The sequence below is a fragment of the Manacus vitellinus genome, unplaced genomic scaffold (assembly GCF_001715985.3).
Source record: "Manacus vitellinus isolate BGI_N305 unplaced genomic scaffold, ASM171598v3 scaffold_6_pilon, whole genome shotgun sequence".
In the NCBI taxonomy this organism is placed as follows: Eukaryota; Metazoa; Chordata; class Aves; order Passeriformes; family Pipridae; genus Manacus; species Manacus vitellinus.
In genome coordinates, this window is record NW_021940750.1 from 20,006,074 (window position 1) to 20,025,254 (window position 19,181).

Consider the following 19,181-nt stretch of genomic DNA (forward strand, 5'->3'; position numbering starts at 1 on the left):
AGGAGGTTGGGGGCCACAGAGTATCAGGGAAAAACTGGTTTATTTTTGTAAAATAAAGATTGAAAATTCTTAACTCTTTGTTTCCAAAATAAGGTCTGAGTGAATCCTGGCATGATACAGTGAAGACACAGGTGGCAGGACAGGGAGAGCTAGGAGTCCAAGAAACAGCCCTGCATATGCAGAGGTCTAATCCAGGGCCAGCAACTGCAGCCTCACATTTAGAATGGGGGCCCATGTGCATAGGCTAGGCAGGCTGAGGAGCAATGGTTTGTGAAGTGATGGGGTCTCTGGGGAGGATGGGTCCCTCCTTGCTGCAGGGCTGGACTTGGCTAATGAATCTGATGTGCCATGTAACATCACAGGTCTCTTCCCTGCTGACCCTCTTGGCTCCCTGCTACTGATGGCTATACCTCCACATGTTCCCCTTGCACGTGTGGAGGTGCACTGCCATATCATGGTAGCTCACATGCAGCCCTTGGTGGGCTGGTGGAGCCTTCAGGCATGGAGGGAAGTGGTGATGCTGTGCTGGAGTGCATAGGAGAAGCAGGACTCTTGCTTCAAGGCGCCCTGCTAAGGTATGTAGCTGTAGCCTATGCTGTTTCCCCTTGCCCACCAGTCACAGCTCTACAAAAGACTACTGCACTACCTCATGCATTGAAACAGATGAAACCTGAAAGGTCAGAGAAGATTAGGTTGGTACTGCTGGGTGTGATCTACTGGAAACACAAACTGGTCCATACAGATGGTCTCTACACCTTATACCCCACCAGCCAGCAGTCACCTACCACCTCCACTCTATACACAAAGCTGAAGCCCACCTGTTGGTGCAGGTCCTGTTGCTAATGGTGGCTCAGGACTGCTGCCATCTTAAAGGAACATCAGCTGCAATTTTTTCAGCACAAGCAGTGCTGTTGACACAGGCTTTTAAATGAGAGAAATTCAATTCATAGATATCCTTCTTTCAGGCGCAGGGAAGCAGCATATTTCATGGGATTTGGCCCATCATCGTAGCCCACAAGAGAGGTTGGATAAGTCTGTAATGTGCTGTGCTGCACACATTTTCTCTCTGGTTTGCACTAGCAGGAGGATAACCAAATACTGCCATGCCTCAGCAAGCTGCCCTCAGGAGATGCACAGGTAGCACTGTGATTTCTCATTCCATGATCTATTCAGGTGCTTCTGCCTCCAGTTTCTGGGCCAGCATGGGAAGCACTGTAGTCAGAGACACTTCGTGTCAGCACGTGGGCATGGGTGTGGGCATCACCACCCTACAAAAGCAGTGCTGAGGCAATGGGCAATTGCACTGGCCCTCCCTGTCTGTGCAGGTCTGCCCCTTGCCCCAAGGGGGATGTGCACACATAGGGAAGGATGGTGGTTGTTCCAGCCAGGCAGCTGGGTTTCTGCACACAGGACATGCAGAATACATCTACAAGAACAATTTCATTGTGTCTTACACCAGCCCTCTGTGCTGGATCTCACACCAGTAGGCTTCACTCCATCCACTGATTCAACAAATAGAGCTGCTGATCCTTGCACAGGCCATGCTTTGAGTCACCCAGGCTACACAGGCTCTTCCCAAAGTGCTTTTCTCTGGGATTTGTCCTTTCAAGCCTGAGAGAGACAACTGTCCTCCAGCTCTAGAGGACTTTGTCTTTACAGGCTCTGCTTCTGCTCCTTCAGCTTCTGGCAGATTTTCTCCTGGATTCTTCACTTGGTGTTCCTCAGGGCTCTGATGGTTCCATGTTTTCTGGGTTACAGTCACAGAAAAAAGCTTTGGCTACCTTGCTTGGGGTTTGCTGTGCAGGGAACTGCAGGTTCATGCTCCTCACTGAAGGATGCAACAGAGCCCTAGCACAGCTTGCACTGACAACACAGTGTCACCTAGAACAAGAGATCTCCATCCTTGCTGTGCCCTTTGTGTTTTCTCATGCCTATAAAATGCTAAGCTTGGTTTTAACTGCAGGTGGAGGAGGTCCTACACTGATGTATATGTCAACTATGCCCACGCAGACATGAAGCCAATATTTTTGCTGCAGAGCTGTCGAGGTCTGAGATCCTTCATACTGGGTGGGGTTCACATAATGCCCACAGAATTGCTAGACTACTCACTGGTAACGTCTCAGACCTATTACTGCGACTCAGAACGAAAATAAGCGGTAAGTGGTGAGACTGGAAGACAGGTTTGCAACAACATCCTCTCCAAAACTTAAACAATGTTCTTGGCACATTCAGTTAAGCTGTCTCTCCTCTGCATGGCTGGCTGTGAGCTGGAAGGCCTCCTAGCAGCAGCACTATGCTCAGCCGTTTTGGCCAAACACTGGGTGTTCCGCTGGTGCTAGGAGACATATCTTCCAATCTGACTCGTCTTTGCCCCAGTCTTGCCCTCAAAAACCTGATCACAGAAGATGATCTGCACAGTTCAACCCTGTTTTGACTTCTATTTGCTTATAGTGATTGTGAGGTGTCTCGGAGGCAGTCTCTCTTTGCTATGAAGAATGATTCTCCTTGGGGGAATGTCCTTATCACCCAAGCAGCATTGGACAACAGATCCTTTCAGAGCCATTAGCCCTTTCAAACAGTGGTTGAGAAAAAGATCTTTTCCTGAGGCTATTTGCAGAGCTGTACAAGCTGTTTATTTAGGCTGTGTGAGGAGATTCTTTCACTTCTGTACCGGCGCTGTCTCTTGCTTCTTTTTCCTGGGCTCCGGGCCTCTACTCTCCAGTCTTCAAGCAACTTCTTTTAGATTTCGAAGTAGCCAAGTGCCTGTTCTTCGGTGTGGCCCTCGCTGTCCTGAAATGAACTGTAAATGAGCCTAAAAGAGGAGCAAAGGGCAGGGAGGTGGCCAGGGCAATTAACCCCGATTGCTTTCGATTGTCTGCTCCTACCAGCAGTGCAATTCCTTTCGACATTCATTTCCACGGCGTCTGGCATTTCGCAAGTGCTATGGTACCTGGCCATGCCCAGCCTGCAGGACCACTGTCGTGCTGGCTATTCCAAGGGAAGGGGATGCTTCTGGGAACACAACTGGATAAACCGGGTGATGGCTGGTCCTGTGGCAGCCTGTCCCTACCCAGCAGGACGTCAGTGCCTGTCTATTGCGCTACCCGTCCCTCACTGAAAACCTCTCTCCAAGCAGTACATAGATGGGGAGTCACAGGAGGCTGAGAGACTCTTTCCCAGCCGGGGAAGGCCAGTCGGGGAGAGAGACAGCTCTTCTGCGAGCACAGCCTGCCGAAACACTGCTTGCGTGCTGGCCTCTGCTGGGCGAAAGCTGAGCGCTCCCAGCCTGCACCTGCACTCTTCTTGGCAGAGCCGGTTTGAAGGTTGTTAGCCTGGCTATTGCCAGACTAGAGGGAGGACTGAGCGGCTCAAGGCTAATGTGTGTGATGGCAAGTGTTGGGTAAGGCTGCCTGAAGGGGATGTCCATGTCCAAGTGGAAGAGCAAGTCTGTAGTCTCCCTTAGCCAAGGATCTTGTTCTTGGTCCAGGGACCTGTTCTGCTTTGTGGTCCCAGCATGTTTCCATTGTTGCATGAGGGTACAGGGAGCTTGGCTTGGTGTTCCCCACCTTCCCCAGCTCCCGAGGGGCTTGCAGAGGTGTTTGCAGGCATCGCTGGGCTGGATGTGGGGGCTGAACCTGAAAAGCATCACAGGTGGAAGGAGCTACTTGCTAAAATAAACAGATCTGACTGCAGCCCTGATTAACTATAATCACCTTCACCAGGACCTGAGATAAGAATGGTAGATTTCAGTGTTTTGATATCCAGAAAGGCTTTTGTAGAAGCACTTGGGCTGTATTTGTGCCCAGCAGCCATGTCCCTGGGGCTCTGCTGCATACTGGTCAAAGCCAGCCGGAACTGAGAGCAGGTGTAATGTGGCACTCTGAGGCAGCTGCCGTGGGTGCTTTTCCAGCCTTAGTGACCATTGCCTCCACATTCACTTGCTGACTGGTGTCTTCTTTGCAGAGAAAATAGAGATGTGTGGCAAACATCTGTTGATACAAGCAGAGGATGGAGAAGGCAACTGGGGAACAAGAGAGTTACATTTTCCTTTATGGCCTTTACCGAAATTCAATACCTCACATGGATCGAGGCATCCTGGCAACTGTGCAGAAGGATAGCAAGTCACAAAGCACAGGGGTTGTTGTAACTTTCTCTCTTTCCGTCCCCCTAAAATCACAGGCTCAGCACTTTACAAGCCATCTGTATCAGCGTTTCAGGCATGCTTTTATGGTAAGATAAATAAAGACAGGACATTCAGTGCTGACATAATCTTAACGTATCTCTCCCGATGCGAAGCCCAGGGCAATCTTTTATGTCTGGTATTCCCTTTCTGCTTCATACTCCTCAGCTCAGCTGCAGGCTCTCCGTGTGGCAGGTGCCAATGTGGGGAGACACAGAGCTAGCCAGTCCAGGGGAAGGTGCATTCATCCCACTGTATGGGGCTGTTTTATGAACTCAGGTGTCATCACTGTGATGCCCTTTCTCTAAATTGATTCACATGTGAATTTTAATTCTTGAGGGGTACAAAAAGGGTAATACCCAAGCACTGTTTGCATGGAGTCAGAAGAAAAGTAGAGGCACATCTTCCATTTGGCAAAGGACAGAATAAGCAGCTCTGTTGCCCATTTTGCTGTGGCTCCAAAGTATTTATGCACTTGTTTTACAAATCCCATCTCAGAATTCACTTCTGTTAGAGCTGCCAGCCTGCATCAGCAAGAGGATAATCTGCTGCATACTGGACCAAAGCAGCAGCCCACAAAAGAGACCCTCTCTCTGCTTCTTACAATGATCATAGTGTCCAAAGCAGCACTTGTCATACAAGAATTGCTGCCTGGATGCTAATATTTCAGCACACACAGATCAAAGAAGATCGGGAATCACTGCTAAGAGACAAAGCATTTTTATAAATCACAAGCTGTCAAGAAGAGAAAAAGCAAAGCATGGCATGAAATGGTGAGACTTTTCCTAGCAAACATCACTGTGCTCACTTTGTCTGGGTTCTGCCGTGGTTTTGCCACCTTATTGATTAGCGATCCGGAGGGGATTTGAGCAACATGGGTATAGATAAAGTTTTTTTAGGTTAATCAAAAAATCTACCCAACTAAATGGTAGGGAATGTATATTCATTGCTTGCCAGGGCAGAGTTACAAAATTACATGAGACTGTAATTTTTCTTGCAGCTGAGGTTGCAGACAGCAGCTCCTGGAAGTCCTACTGCTTCAGAGACATCCATGCAGAGAGAGCACACATTCCTCCCAACTTCTGCACCAACCAGCTCTGTGCTCTTTTCCTAAGATGCAATCAACTTTTCTGCCCTTACAACAGCGATGGTTTGGTGTCATGATCCTCAGGACTTTTCCCAAGTTTGTCTCTTTTGCTGCAGTGTGAGTGGGAGAAAGAAGAGGCACATGCCTGAGTTCAGCAGTGAGACTATGCACATTTCCACCACTCTTTTATTATCAATTGATGTCAACTGCAAGAAACAGAAGATGAAAACCTTTTTTTATGTCATTGGCATGAACTAATATGACTCACTGAAATGGAGGCTGGAGAATGCTGAGTAAGAAGAGCTTATAAACTTAGAGCTTTGGTATTTGGGGTTAATCTGTGACCCTGATCTGGACTGGGGATGAAAATCTAGACTGTGGCTAAGTTTTGAGTCTAACTAGATCTTTTTCACTTCTTTTATTCTGATTTTCATGTCTCATGTGTGTGCCTGGTACACAGCAGAGGAGTGAGGTGGGTTTGCTCCAATGACAGAGCTTATGCACAGCTTTCCACACAGCTGTCTATATCTCCACAGCTTTTCAAAAGCAAGAGTTGAGAGCTGGGCTGAGATGCTCAAGAAGCACAGCAGACTAACCACAGTTACACAGCTTTTGGATTAGAGCCGGTTCCCATCCGGCCAGACCAGAGATAGGGCAGAGCAAGTTGATATCTCTTTGCAGAAAGCCATGCAGAGGTAGCGTAACTGCCCTGAGTCTGGAGAGGTGTGCACTGACCAAAAACTGGCACTTCTGAGGTACCATGCATGCAGGTGCTCTTCCATGCTGCACACTCCTTTTTACACCTTTTTCTTGCTGCAAAAAGGCAGCAGTGAATTAGCACTTCAGTCATGCCTTCCCATGTACTCTTTGCAGTTCAGACCTGTATGATTTAGCCACACAAACATCACACCTGAACTAGACAGAGTTAAATTAAGGCCATTGCTGTGTTAAAGCCAGGCTTTGAACAGGGAGATTGGATTTGCAAAGAGGTGGTATTTCAGGCTGCTGTTGGGAAAGCCCTTGCAGCCCAGACTGGAAGGTATCAAACTGGAAAAACAGTCATGCCCCTGGCAGGACCACAGGCAAATCACCCAGGCAAATTACTGTAACTCCTTGTGCCCCTGTAAAATAGACATAGGTGACGCATCCCCAGTAAAGCTCTTAGAGAGCAAGAGCTACACATGAAATATGCTGAAGGGGAGCAAAACATTATTTCCCTTCCTTGAGTTATACTTTTGAAAGGCCTTAAACTTTGAACAGGATAGGTTTGGTGCTCAAAGTTAGCCCCTGCACAACTTTGGTGGTTCTGAGGTCCGCAGTCTTCTCTAGATGAGATTTTAGAGTGTGCAACCAAGCCATTGTGTTTTGTGTAGAGGAAGGTAATTTTTGCAAAATTTTGAGTGCTGAAGAGGTTGCATGCTGCATTGTAATGAGTGGAGTTGTTAATCACTGCCTATGTACCCAGATCTTTACACTAGAAACGTAACAGGAAAGATTCTTAAGGGTTTAGGGTGTATCTAATCTACAGTAATAAACTAACCCACGGCATTTATAATCTGTATACTGGGTCCTGCTTTCTGGTGGCACTTGGGATGCAGAAAGCTATAGGTGCCAGCAGAGGGCTCGCAGCCTTCCCTGCTCTGTAGGGGAACACTGCTGGCTTTGTCCAGCGCCGCAGCCCTGCCACGGACTGCACCGTGTGTCTCCAGCTGAGGACTGCATCCAAGTGTGACCCAGAAGTAAGTGGCTCTGCCAGCTATTCGAGTCTTGCCATTTGGTCTTATGGTACAGCTACCTAATCTCTGAAGAATTCCACTAAAGCTGTTTGGGTGTTGAACCCAATATGAAACCTTCTCCCTCCACTAACCCTGTGATGTCTGTTGTGAAAGGTTGTATGGGATATCTGCTGACAGCTCCTCTAGACCTAAACGCTATCAGTCAAAATGCAATAGAGCTGCCCAAGAGCTGCACTAGTTAGGCTTTGTAAGTGCAATGATGAAATTTAGAGACAGAAATCACAAGGCTGCAAGTTTGAAAGCAAGGGACATCCTGTGATCCTTTGAGCTTAGATACTTCGCATTTAAATGGAGCCTAAAGAACTGCATAAGTGGAAGATTCAGTAGATCCTCAAATACCTGCTTTTCCCTAGCAACTTTCATTTTTTGTCCACTTACTCCTTGGACCTCTGATCCAGTATGGGGTAGAAAAGACATCAAGGAATTATTCTTTTCACAATAATTTTCTACAATGCTTTCTGCACAACTTCCAAGCCAATTTCCACCACCCATTCATATTGTCTTGCTTGTCATTGAGCCCTGTTGCCATGCAGAAATCAGGAAGCTGGATTATCATTGCCATCATCATCCCCAGCATTTATATTTATTGGGTGGGCTTTGAGAATAACGAGCTTGTTGGAAGGCAAGTTCTTCAGTCCTTACAGAACGTAAAGGAATTTCATGTACTCATTGGTCATAAAGGCAGCATATATTCCAAGAGAGTCAGATGTTGGATTTCTTGACATCAGTAGGGAAGAAGATTACAGAGAGGTTAGGCTCTATCTGATGGCCTGTACCATTACATTTAATGTGGGTCTTTCTTCTGCCTCTGGTTTAATGCCTTCCAACCTTCACAGATACTTTTGGCTACAGGATTCTATAAGCTTTTTAGCACTTATGTTTATCTCCATGTAAAGGAGATTTCTCTCTTGCTTTAAAATCCACTTCAAGGGGTTGTCCTGAAATATAAATAATTTTTCATGGCTAAGAAATTTTTATATAAAGATGCTCTGATGAGGGAAATCCAAAAGCAGCTGCTCTGTTGCTTCAAGAAGGAAAAGAGGCTCATGTGAGTAGAAACAGATGTGGCAATGGAGAGAGGAAGAAATGCAAAGCACAGGGATTTTGTTTTAGTCCAGAAATTGGCAAATTTTGTAAAGGGGTGATTGAACAGTTCACAGAACCAGAAACAAAACAAATCAGCCTTGAAATCAGAGGACAGGAGTTCTGGGAAGTGTAGGCCTATAGGTATGAAAAATACTTGTCTGAATAGGCTTTGGGGAGCCAGGGTTGCTTCCCTGTCTGGCTCAAAATCAATTGACAGGCTGGGCACTTTCATGCATCTAGTTTCAGGTGTTATTTTCAGCAGGGTCTGTGTTTTAGTCATTCTTATTTACCATTTTACTTTTCTGATAGGATTAAGACATTGGAGCAAATGACTCCTTACTTGGCAGGCTCTGACTTGCTACAGACTATATTGGTAATGAATAAAAGGATTTTTGAGAGAAATTTAGGAGCTCAAGGTGGGGCTAAAACAAAACACAAGATGATAGACTGTTTCTGACCCCAGTCTGGAGTAGGGCTGGTGGGAGGCAAAGGATCAAACTTGTGTTTCTTAATTGTCTCCCATATAGCTAAAGATTTGTCTATGTGTGTGTTGTTTCTTTAGTCACGTGTAAAGAAATTTAACTGTTGTCAGTGTTTTCCTAATGTGTGTCAGTGTCTCCTCAACTCCTAATATTTTTTCTTTATACTCCTTCTGCTTGTTCTTTTTCTGTGACGTAAGTCTGAAAACTGCATTGGATATCTTCCTCTTTGCTGCCCAGAGACCTTTGATTAGAGCAGATGCCATACAGTACCTAACTCCATTATCCCGTGTTTATCTGAGTTTACAAATTAAAAATGCCGTGGACTGTGATAACACTTCCAGCTACAGATAGCTACAGCTACAGAACTAAATGCAACATGTAGGTGACATATTTAAGTTAGGCTTTAGTAATTCAATAATGTCTGCAAAATCAGCAAATTTTGTTCTTTGATCTGCTTAAGGAATTATTAATAAATGATAGTCTTCTGAGCAAACCCAGTTTGCCATCCTAAAAATTGCCTGTGTATTTCTTTTCTTATCTCTGCTTTTCAACTGCTCTTTAATCAATGATAGTTATTATCTCTTCGATTTCTGTGTAATATTGTTGAGAATTTTGTAAAGGCCTTTTCAAATCTGATGAACCTAAAAGTTAATTTTATGCATTATTTTACTGTTACAACCTCACAGTTCTCAGACTAAGCAGCTGTTGGACTATGATAGTCTTTTTCCAGCTCTCTTTTTTCACTTCTGCCCTCTCTGCACCAATATCACTGATTGTATTCCTGATAACATAAAATTACAAATTTATTAGAACAAATTACTCTGTTCTTTCAGTTGTCTCTGTGGAAAGCTTAGAGTAACTTTGGTTGCCTAACTTAATAATAAATTGGACTGAAAACCTCTTTTCTGACTTTGGCTTCTGAACGTGTCTTTCTCATTTATTATGTAAAAGGGCTACATTATGACTATGTTGTACCATTGTGAAGAGCATGCCACAAGTTCCACCAAGTATGTAAAAGGGCGACATTATAATGTAGCTACCAAGTAAATACAAGCCAGAGAAACTTCACTTTTTCATTCTCTGACCCAAGTCTTTCTTTCAGGAATACAACACCCTAAAGACATTGCTGCTATTTTTTCAAATTAGTTTTGATCTCTGTGTTAAATACTGTAAGAGAGCTGAACAACACTAATAATCTTGTGTCCTTGCACTGAGGAATGTTTATGCAATTCAGGTAACATGATGTTAATTAAATGAACTGTAGATCATAAATGATCTCCAGGCAGGCATCTGCCAGTGGCGTGTTGCTAAAGTAATGGGAAAACAAGGGCTGACTCATTAACTGCGAGTTCCCCGTGAGGATGGAAACAAACATCACTTTTGGCTCTTTTGCTTCAGTTGGGTTGGGATGTTTTAATTTTCACTTCACTGGATGTTTTCACTCTCTAGTGTGCCACGTCACGAAAAAAACAACCAGAGGCCAACCCAAACGAAACCCAAACCGGTTCCTCCTCCAGGACTCCACCCTGGCATCTCTGGCAGGGTCGGGCACAGCCCACTCACAGCCTCCCCCAGGACACAGTTCTGCTCAGCCCGTTCATCGCTGCCGGCTGCAGCCTCTCGTGCCACAGGCCCTTGGAACGCCAGGGCGGCCGCTCGGCGGGGCTGGGCAGTGACGGCAGATCTGCCCGTGCCCTCCCGAGCGGCCCGGGCCCTTCCCGTCCCCGCGGCAGGGCGGGGCGGGCGGGGCGGGGGCGGGGCGGGAGGGGCCGGGCCGGGCCGGGCGGGGGACCCGGGCCTCCAGTGCGGCGGCCGCCAGTGAGCCGGCGGGGCGGCCGGGCCAGTAGTACCGGCGGGGACCCGGGAGCCGAGCCGAGGGAGCCTGAGCCGAGCCGAGCCGAGCCGAGCCGAGCCGAGCCAGGCGGCCCGCAGTGCCGGCATGGTGCTGCAGAGCCCGCCGGGGCACGGAGTCAGTCGGCTGCGGAGAGGAGGGGCTGCTGCTGCGCCCCGCCGAGGTGCAGCTGTCCCGGCGTCGCTGGGCCGTGCTGCTGCTCTTCAGCAGCTACTCCCTGTGCAACGCCTTCCAGTGGATCCAGTACGGCAGCATCAACAACGTCTTCGTGCGCTTCTACGACGTGAGCGCCTTCGCCATCGACTGGCTCTCCATGAGCTACATGCTCGTCTACATCCCCCTGCTCTTCCCTGTCGCTTGGCTGCTGGACAAGAGGGGGCTGCGCCTCGTCGCCCTGGCTGGCTCGGCCCTGAATGCTGTGGGCGCCTGGGTGAAGCTGGGCAGCATGAAGCCGCATCTCTTCCCCGTCACCGTCCTGGGACAGGTCATCTGTGCCCTGGCCCAGGTCTTCATCCTGGGCATGCCCTCACGCATCGCCTCTGTCTGGTTTGGCTCCCACGAAGTCTCCACCGCCTGCTCCATCGCGGTCTTTGGGAACCAGGTAATGGGCATCTGCTTCTCGGCTGGCCAGGCATGTGGGACCGGCTGTCACCCACCTGTCGGGAGACTGGGAGTGCTAAGGGGGAGAACCAGGGAGGGGGAAGAGATGCACAGGGCCAGGAGGGCAGCAGCAGCGATAAGAGGCACTTACCGGAAATTCCCACTGGGAAATGCAGCTGGTACCTGGAAAAACGCCGCTGTGGGCTGATGCTGACGACAGAGGCAAGCGGGACCTAAGTCTACAAAGTTTGGGGCAGCATGGGGGTTGGATATTATTCTGGATTTGAGAGATGTTTGACTCAGGGTCTTCTCCAGTGCTCTCCTCTTCCCATGTTTGTGAATCTCCAGTCCAGGGTTGTGATTTAGTAAAACCATGGATGGGCTGGAGGGAAATGCACAGTGCTGAGAAACATGCTTTAGGCAGTGTCCTTCAAACCTAGAATCTGCAGTTGCCTTTGGACTTGACACTGCAATATCCTCTTCCTGCTGACAACTGGATGGGGCAAAGGAGATTATCTGTCTGCTGAAAACAGTATTGTCACTGAGGCCTGGAGGAAAAGGACTTTAGCACTTTGATACCTCTTAAAAGTAGATACAGAGTTCCGCTGCTTTTTCAAAGCAGTTGCTTTGAAAAAAAGAAAAGTTCCATCAGGCTAGTGTGAGGTCAGTTCCCCAAGCACTCTTGCATCAGCATGGGTCAGGGCGGCCCGTGACCCACACTTGCTCAAGCTATGACTGTCTTTTCTTGTAGCCAGCTAGAGCTCAGAGGAGATACATTTTTACACAGCTTTGAAAGGATAAGGAAAATAGCTTCTTGACCCTTGCACTGAAAGGCAATCATACCAGTTGAACGAAGCGGATAGGCCAATACTGATGCAATGAGGCATAAGTAGAATGAATGTGGCTCTGCAGCCCTGACATGAAGAAGAGGGAAGCAGAACCTGGCATTAGCTGATACACTGGACCTGTTCCCCTTGCTTTGACACCTAGGTACTCCCCTACACGTGACTCTGTGCATCACCCTGGACCATTCAGCCTGTGAGTGGCTGCCATTCAGATTTGAATGGTTTGCAGTTCTGGTAGCTTCTAATGCAGGCTTCTTCCTGTGTTTCTGTATTTATTTAAATACTGCTGAGGGAAAAAGAGGTGAATGCTTGGGGATGGTATCTGAAGGACTGAAGATTGCAGAACACCACTAGGGAATTAAGGAGACCGCTTTACATTTTGAAAAGAGAAAACATATTTATCTTTCTCTGAGTGAATCTAAGCTTTCCTTTTTGCTCTTATCACCCATTCTAGCGGGCTGGGTTTTATGTGTTTTTAAATGAATCTTTAGAGTGGAAGGCATCTAACTTGGCATTAGCAAATAAGTAACTCAGAGTTTTGCTGTCAGACTTTTTAAAAATTATTCAGGTGGAATTACTCAACAGTGTGCATAAGAAATCTAAACAGTGAAGCTGTCAGCCTGTACTATATGCCTGTGTGGAATCCTCATCATCCTAAAAGAAGCAGTTTAGTATAATGGTTGTGAAAAGCAAACTTTGGCTACACTTTTGGTGCTCCACACTGCTCTGGCAGTTGAACTGATGTGACAGTGAGACTTCAGTTCAGTACATAGTCTTTTCTTTGTAAGCTCAGACTTTCCTCTTATGGAGCATACTCCATAGGAAAGACCTATTAATTCCCATAGTCAAGGGTCCTGAGATGCAGAATCACAGTGAATGAAAGTAGCTATTTTGTTTACTGATGATGTTGGGCAGTGGGAAGAAATAGAGGCATCCAGTTTTCCTGACTGCAGTTAAAGAGTGTGTGTTAGGGAGTGTTGGCAAAGAGTATAATAGACGTTGTTTGCTGAGTGATGGTAGTCTTTAGGTTCAAAGTTAGCCCTGAACAGTAAATCATTGAATCAATCAGACCAGGTGTTAAAAATCCTTTAAAAAACCAAACAATCCCTAGTAGGGTATTAGAATCACCTCACTTGTTTCTGGCCATGTGTTGGCTGTGATATCTGAAGTGCAAAGAAAGGTTAGATTAAGCACACTTGAATACATGCTGGAGAGCTTCTAGAACATTTGTGGAGGAGGTGATCACATTCACTTGTTTACCCACTGCTGATTTTCTTAGCATTTTACTTTTTTGCGTTCTAACAAGAAGATACACAGGTGTTTTTCTATTCCTTTTTCCTTTTTCCTTCAAGTTCATGTAAGGGTAAGTATAGAATGGAGTTTGCATGTTGGATGCTTTGGCATTATTGTAGTAGTGTTATTAAAACATTACTTCTCAGTGCTTGAAAGACTAGGAAAAATCTATATGGGGAGTCGTGTTCAGGCTTAAGTTCTGGGGTAAATATGCAGAAGTGTTACAGAAATGTCCTTCAGATTTGTTTGAATATTGGGAGGAATTTGTCTGACATGCTTCTGAAATACAGCCATCAGTAGTAGTGTGCCTGCTATGTCAGCAGTGTTACTTGTGGAAGAGCTGGATGTCTGCATGAAGCCCCACACACAAGAGGTGGGTAGGGGAGAGCCGTTTGCGTAAGGCCATGCTTCCATTTGGGTGTATTGATTAATCAGCTGGTTCCAGTTCCTGGTTCAGACCAGCCTGAGAGGTCTAAACAGACTTCTAACATCTACACTGGAGAGAGATTGTCCTCTCATTCTCTCTGGTGACATGACTGCAGTGGGAAAAAACGCTTTCCTGAGGTAATAGCATTTGGTTGTACGTGCTTGTTGGAACAGCAGATCTTGCTCCTTCCTTTAGCACACTTGCTCTTCTGTCTTTTGGTGCTGTGGCATGACAGAACTAACACAGTGGTGGGGATGTTTAAATAACGAGTTAAATTCTCATGGCTTTTTGAAATTTATAAGCTGGAGTCTGATGGCTGGGTACCAGCTCTCTTCTTCAGCTGCCATAGTGCGTGCTGGACTGCTGTGCCTACTGTTTTAGGCATATCTGTCTCTTAGTTCATCTCAATGTTGTCACTTGATGGGCAAGGGACATGGGCAGCATGCAGAGAAGTGTATAACTGTGCTGCACATGGACAAAGAAAGAACATTTATGGGTTTGACTTTATATTGCTTTGCCACCAGTGTTGGGGTTTTTTTCTATTGAGGGAGACCTTGTTCCTGGTTCTTGCTGTTTTGACAAAGAGAAACAAGCAGCTGGTGGGAGTAAAGATGTGGGGGTGTTAAATGATTTTTTTGCAGTGATTTTGCCTGTTTTGTTTTGTTTGTTTTTTTTTTTTTTAGCAGGGTGATAGAAGGTGGTGATGTGGTTTTTGAGGAAAGAAAACTTCAGCCTCATATTAAGCTCTGCCTCTGGGGGCAAATGATGTAGCACCTTATTGATCTTTAGGTCTGTCCCTATTCTGATGGAGCTACTATGTGAGTTCAGAGGTTTAGGGCTTCCATAACAGAAACGACCTGAGGCAGAGATTTTAGGTGATATCTGCAGCCTGCTGGGAATGCCAGTCTAGCAGTGATTAGGTGGTGGCTTTTGAAGTGGACAAACTGGATGATAAGCTGTGAATGAAATTCAGGGAGATGCTCTCTCTTTCACTTCTGATGGGTCCTTTCCTTTTATTCTGAACTGGGGGAAAGAATCTGCCTGGGGTAAAGGGTAGGGTGGGTTTTCCTGTGTAATTGGTCTGCAACATGTGAATGGCCATTGCTTTTGTGCTGGTGAGCCTGCAGTGCTGTTTTTGCTGAGCGTGTGTTTGTTTGATGCCTCCCTGATAACTCTGTTCTGTACCTTTTGTCCTTCAGGGAAGGCAGTGTCCGAAAATCTAAGAAGCATTGTGGAAATGGAATTCCTGTCTTCCAGTCTCCAGTTGACTTCTAGATTTCTTTGGCTGTTCTTTATCTGCTGAAGGCTCCCCATCCCTACAGATGAGATTTGATCCCTGTTAGAAATACAGGCAGGTGGTGATCTGCCTCACTGTCCTCTGTAGCTTGGCCCTGTACCTCCCAGAGTTTTAACTATTAGAATAGAGAAGATTTTAGCAAGGAACAGAGAGGAGCTTGTAGTGGCAGTAGTTAATGGTTGACATTCTCCAGCCCTGTTTCCTTTCTCCCTCTGTAAAAAGGGCGCGGTTGATCAGAACACTTGGATCACAAGGAGTGCAACGTGGCCAACTCTCCAAGGTCCTGGATGTGGCTCATTGTGGGAGGGTGTGCTGACCAAATAGCAATGTGGCTTTCTATAAATGGACATGGGAGCCTGAAATGAACTTTATTCTACCCATTCCATCTGGTGCCCTCTTCCCAGCCATACACCAAAGGCAGCTCCCCCTTCTCCCTCATCAAAGCATTGGGTTTTGGGTGAAGTTCTGCATGCGAGTTTAAATGAATGCCTGCAGTGTTTCTGCTGGGAGGGCCTGCCCTATGGCACCCTCAGCACCTGCCCTGAGGGATCCCTGGGACTGGCTGTATTCTGTGACTGTAATAGGTCCTTGACCAAAGTATTATATTCTTGCTGAGGATTCCAGCAGCAGCTGAGGTAGTTGTCAGAGCTGAAACCCATCTCTACTTTGTTCTCTCTCTTGTCTACTGCTGCTTTTTTTCCTGTGTTTTGCTTATTTCCCTGCAAACTGGGGGAAGGTGCATTCAAGGCTGACAGGCCCTGAATGACTTGCATAGGTCACTGTGCAGTGTTGCATCATATTAACCTTTATGAGATGATGCCACAGAAGCAGAAGTGTGATGAGGAAGGGAGTTTGCTTTGCTTACAGAAGAGCTTTGGTTGTGCAATCTTTAGACAAGTTTGAAAAAAATTGTCTTCCACATCAATGGGAGAGTAAAAAGAGCCTAAGACCTATCTTATCTCATCACAAGACTAGATTACAATTTTTCCTTTCACAACTTGGGTCCTTTCTGCTTCTTAAAACACTGCAAGAAATTTGTCTAAACTGTGCAAATACAAGCTGTGCAAATATGTACGTTGACTTCCTGACTATCTGGATTTCGACAGTCTCTTTTAATTTTGCTCTCAGTGGTATGGAAGAAGCATATTCTGGGCAGCAATCCATACAAAAGTATACTGGTAGGAACTGGCATCTCCCACTTTAAATAGCTCCTCAGTTGTGTGTTTTCAGTTCTACTGCAGCCTTTTGTATAGAAAGGCAGCTGAGACCTGTGCTCATAGCAAAGTATCGGAAAGTTGATGTGCAATTGGAATCACGGGCTGTGAGAAGCGGGTGGCTGGCTGCTCTCTGCCCGTTGCAATACATGAGTTGTAGGGTCCAAAAGTTTAGCTCTTCCTGTGAAATGTCATGGTTACAGCGTGGGAGGCACCCGTAGTTAGAAAAGGAGGGAGCACCATAAGGCAGAGCTTTGATACACAGACAAGAGTAGAGGAAGAGTCTGTGGAATAGGCTCTGGAGCTCTAGAATAGGCTTCTCCTCAAAGGGCTTCCCTGGGTGAATCCAGGGGTGATCTAAGTGTGATGTGGAGTGTATCCTCCTAACTCTCCAAAGTCTTGTCTTGGAAACTTGCTAAGACTGTGTTGAAATCATGGTGTCTGAAAAGCCTGTTGAATTGGTGTTTATCAGTGCATAATCTTAAGATCTTTTGATTGCTGCAGTTTCTGCCCAGTTGGCCAAACCAGCAGGCTGCTGGCCTTGGGCTTTCCTGGGACTCCTGCCTGTGCTAGGCCTCTTAAAAATTCACATCACTTTCCCTTCCTCCGTTCCTGATTTGAATATCTGGTAACAGAGTAGTTTGGTGTGTTTGTGTATGAGTGGTGTGGATTTTCTGTTGACTTGTTCTTTTGAACTCCTGAATACCAGGTAGTCCTGATGCTTCGTAGAAGAAATTAATTGAAATAAATTGTTTAATATCTTCCACTCGTAATGCTTCTGACTTTTGCTATGTGAAGAGGTTCTGTTGATGTGGAAACCTCCAGTAATTATCATGTCATGAATGCTGGCCCAAGACCTCCTCTTTCTTGAATGTTCTCCTTCCCCAGTGATCATTTTTTGGCCCTACAGACCTTCTGTCATGTTTTCTGATTTTGTTGTGTTTGAAGAGTTTTGAGTTGGTTTGTAAAGTTGTTCTGCTGGCTTTTTTGGTTTAATTATGGTTTTACGTCAGACCAGTCCAGCTTGCTGCCATTTTTCTTTGCTTGAAGGAATAAGATTCAGTTTTTGATTTAGGTCATGTTCTTGGTTTTTTTGGTTTGCTTGTGGTTTTGTTTTTTTAATTTTTGTTTTTTACTTAACTGTAGTTCTTTTATTCTGTTCTAAAATATTTTGCTAATGTGCTTTAGGCTTACAATTAGCCTCTGATGCAGTGTCTTTGCACAGTCCAAATGCCACTTGCAAGCATTTAATTTTTAGGCTTTTTTTTTTTTAATTTCCTTTTAACACACTTCTTTCCTCTTAGGCAGCTTCCTCTTGTGAGTTATATATTGCCATAGTGCTTTGGAGGGTGGGTTTTTTTTGTCACTGCTGCAAAGAAGCTGAATTTGAGTGCAGCGCAGAACCATTCTGTAATATTGATTGTAGTCACACTGTGCTGCTCTAGGTCTAAATCACAAATTGTGCTGCCTCTTATAAGTTCTCCTCAGAAAAGAGTATTTATGGAATCCAAAAATTGCAGTCTCTGCATCATCCCTGTCATGACACTTATTTAGCTTGCAAGGGCATTGTCGAAATTTCTTACTGTTGTATATTTTTTGCTTTTGCAGCATCTCTCTCTTTCTATCTTTTAACATTTTAATTGACCTTCTGGGTTTGGTGGACTCCTCTGTCAACATCTGTACTTATGGAATTTCATAGGGCTTTTGTATTCCTGTTGCTGATTCTTAGTTTTTTTTGAGGTGGAGGTCCACCTCCTGCCCTCCACTCTTCCATCGATCATTCATTTACAGATTTTATGCTGTTATACCACTGATTATCTTCCTTCAGCAGACTTTGAGTATATAATCACCTAAACTTAAGAGATCTCATTTTTCATTTCAAGACTTTGGGTACATTTGTACCATCTTCTTAGCTACTTGGTCTTGGTTTTCTTGGCTATTCTTGTATACACTTGAATCTTGAATATGATGTTGTTGTGACTGGTCCTTGACAAAATTCAGGCAGGAAGTACATTCCTTCTGTCTTTAACCAGCCTTTAAATAAAACGTCGTCTGAACAGTGCACTCTGTTGTCATTGTTGATTCCCTGGTAGTCTGTTTAAAAGTTACCGCAAAGCCTTTTTAAAATAAAGTGCCAGCAGCCTGGTTCCTGAAGAGAGATCCTTGGAGATCAGGGCAGTCCTGGGGGTTTTGAGTGTGAGGATGTTGAGTGATGTGCCAAATTTTGGGAACTAGAGCCTATCTCTATAGGTCTTGGACTCCTTTTTGCCTATATAAAGGTTGGAAATGCTGGTAAGAGGGACTGCATTATGATCCCTTATGACTGATGGTCTTTGTAAGAAGAGTAGAACAGATTGTTGCTGAACCAACTTTAGTTTTACATTGCTTTATTTTCCCTCATGTGAAAGGTGTGGAGAAGGGAGAAAAGTTATTTTTCTCTTTCTAAGTTATCTTTTGAATGTTCTGGTTAATCGGTTACAGTGTTGTCTGTGGGCTGATGGTGATGCGGGTACTGATCTGCTGAGAACCAGGCTAAAAATCTCCTTGTGAAAGGTAAAATATGTGCAGTATAATATTCTTCATGTTGTTGAGAGCTTGTCTTCATTGGTAAAAATGGTATGACTAATCCAGGGTTTGTGAGTATCCTTCAGGAAGTCTTCAGTTTTGGTCAGGTCAGGGAGATTCATCTTCACAGAATTAATAGCATCAGTTGCTCTGAAATATAAAATATAGTTCCTATTGCTATGATTTTTTTTGTTCATTCTACTACCAAAGGTATAATGAACTCTTAATGGATAAAAGTGGTTCCTTTCTTTTGGAAGGAGAAGGGAGAGGACAAAACATCCATTTATAGTTAGAAAAATTGTTCAGGTCTTCTGAAAAGGCAACAAGTAGCGTCCAAAAATGCCAAGTCTGTGTCCCATTGGGTAAATTATGACTGTAGGACCTCCCAGTAAAGGATTTCTGAACAGTTTGCACAACAGACACTCAATACCTTCTCTGCTAGGTATATCAGATAGAT

The 19,181-nt window shown here is 45.4% G+C and overlaps 1 protein-coding gene across 4 annotated transcripts in view; it reads left to right on the forward strand.

Moving 5' to 3' along the window:
• The first annotated feature begins 10,625 nt into the window (after window positions 1-10,625).
• FLVCR2 (feline leukemia virus subgroup C cellular receptor family member 2) overlaps window positions 10,626-19,181 on the forward strand; it is a 38,407-nt gene continuing 29,851 nt past the window's right edge. For 3 of the 4 annotated variants that reach the window (XM_029964349.1, XM_029964347.1, XM_029964348.1), the window contains exon 1: window positions 10,704-11,084. In XM_029964349.1, coding sequence (XP_029820209.1) covers window positions 10,797-11,084 — 288 coding nt within the window. In that variant the 5' untranslated portion in view covers window positions 10,704-10,796. Of the gene's footprint in view, window positions 11,085-19,181 lie in introns of all 4 variants that reach the window. The other variant, XM_018082955.2, reaches the window with a different exon arrangement.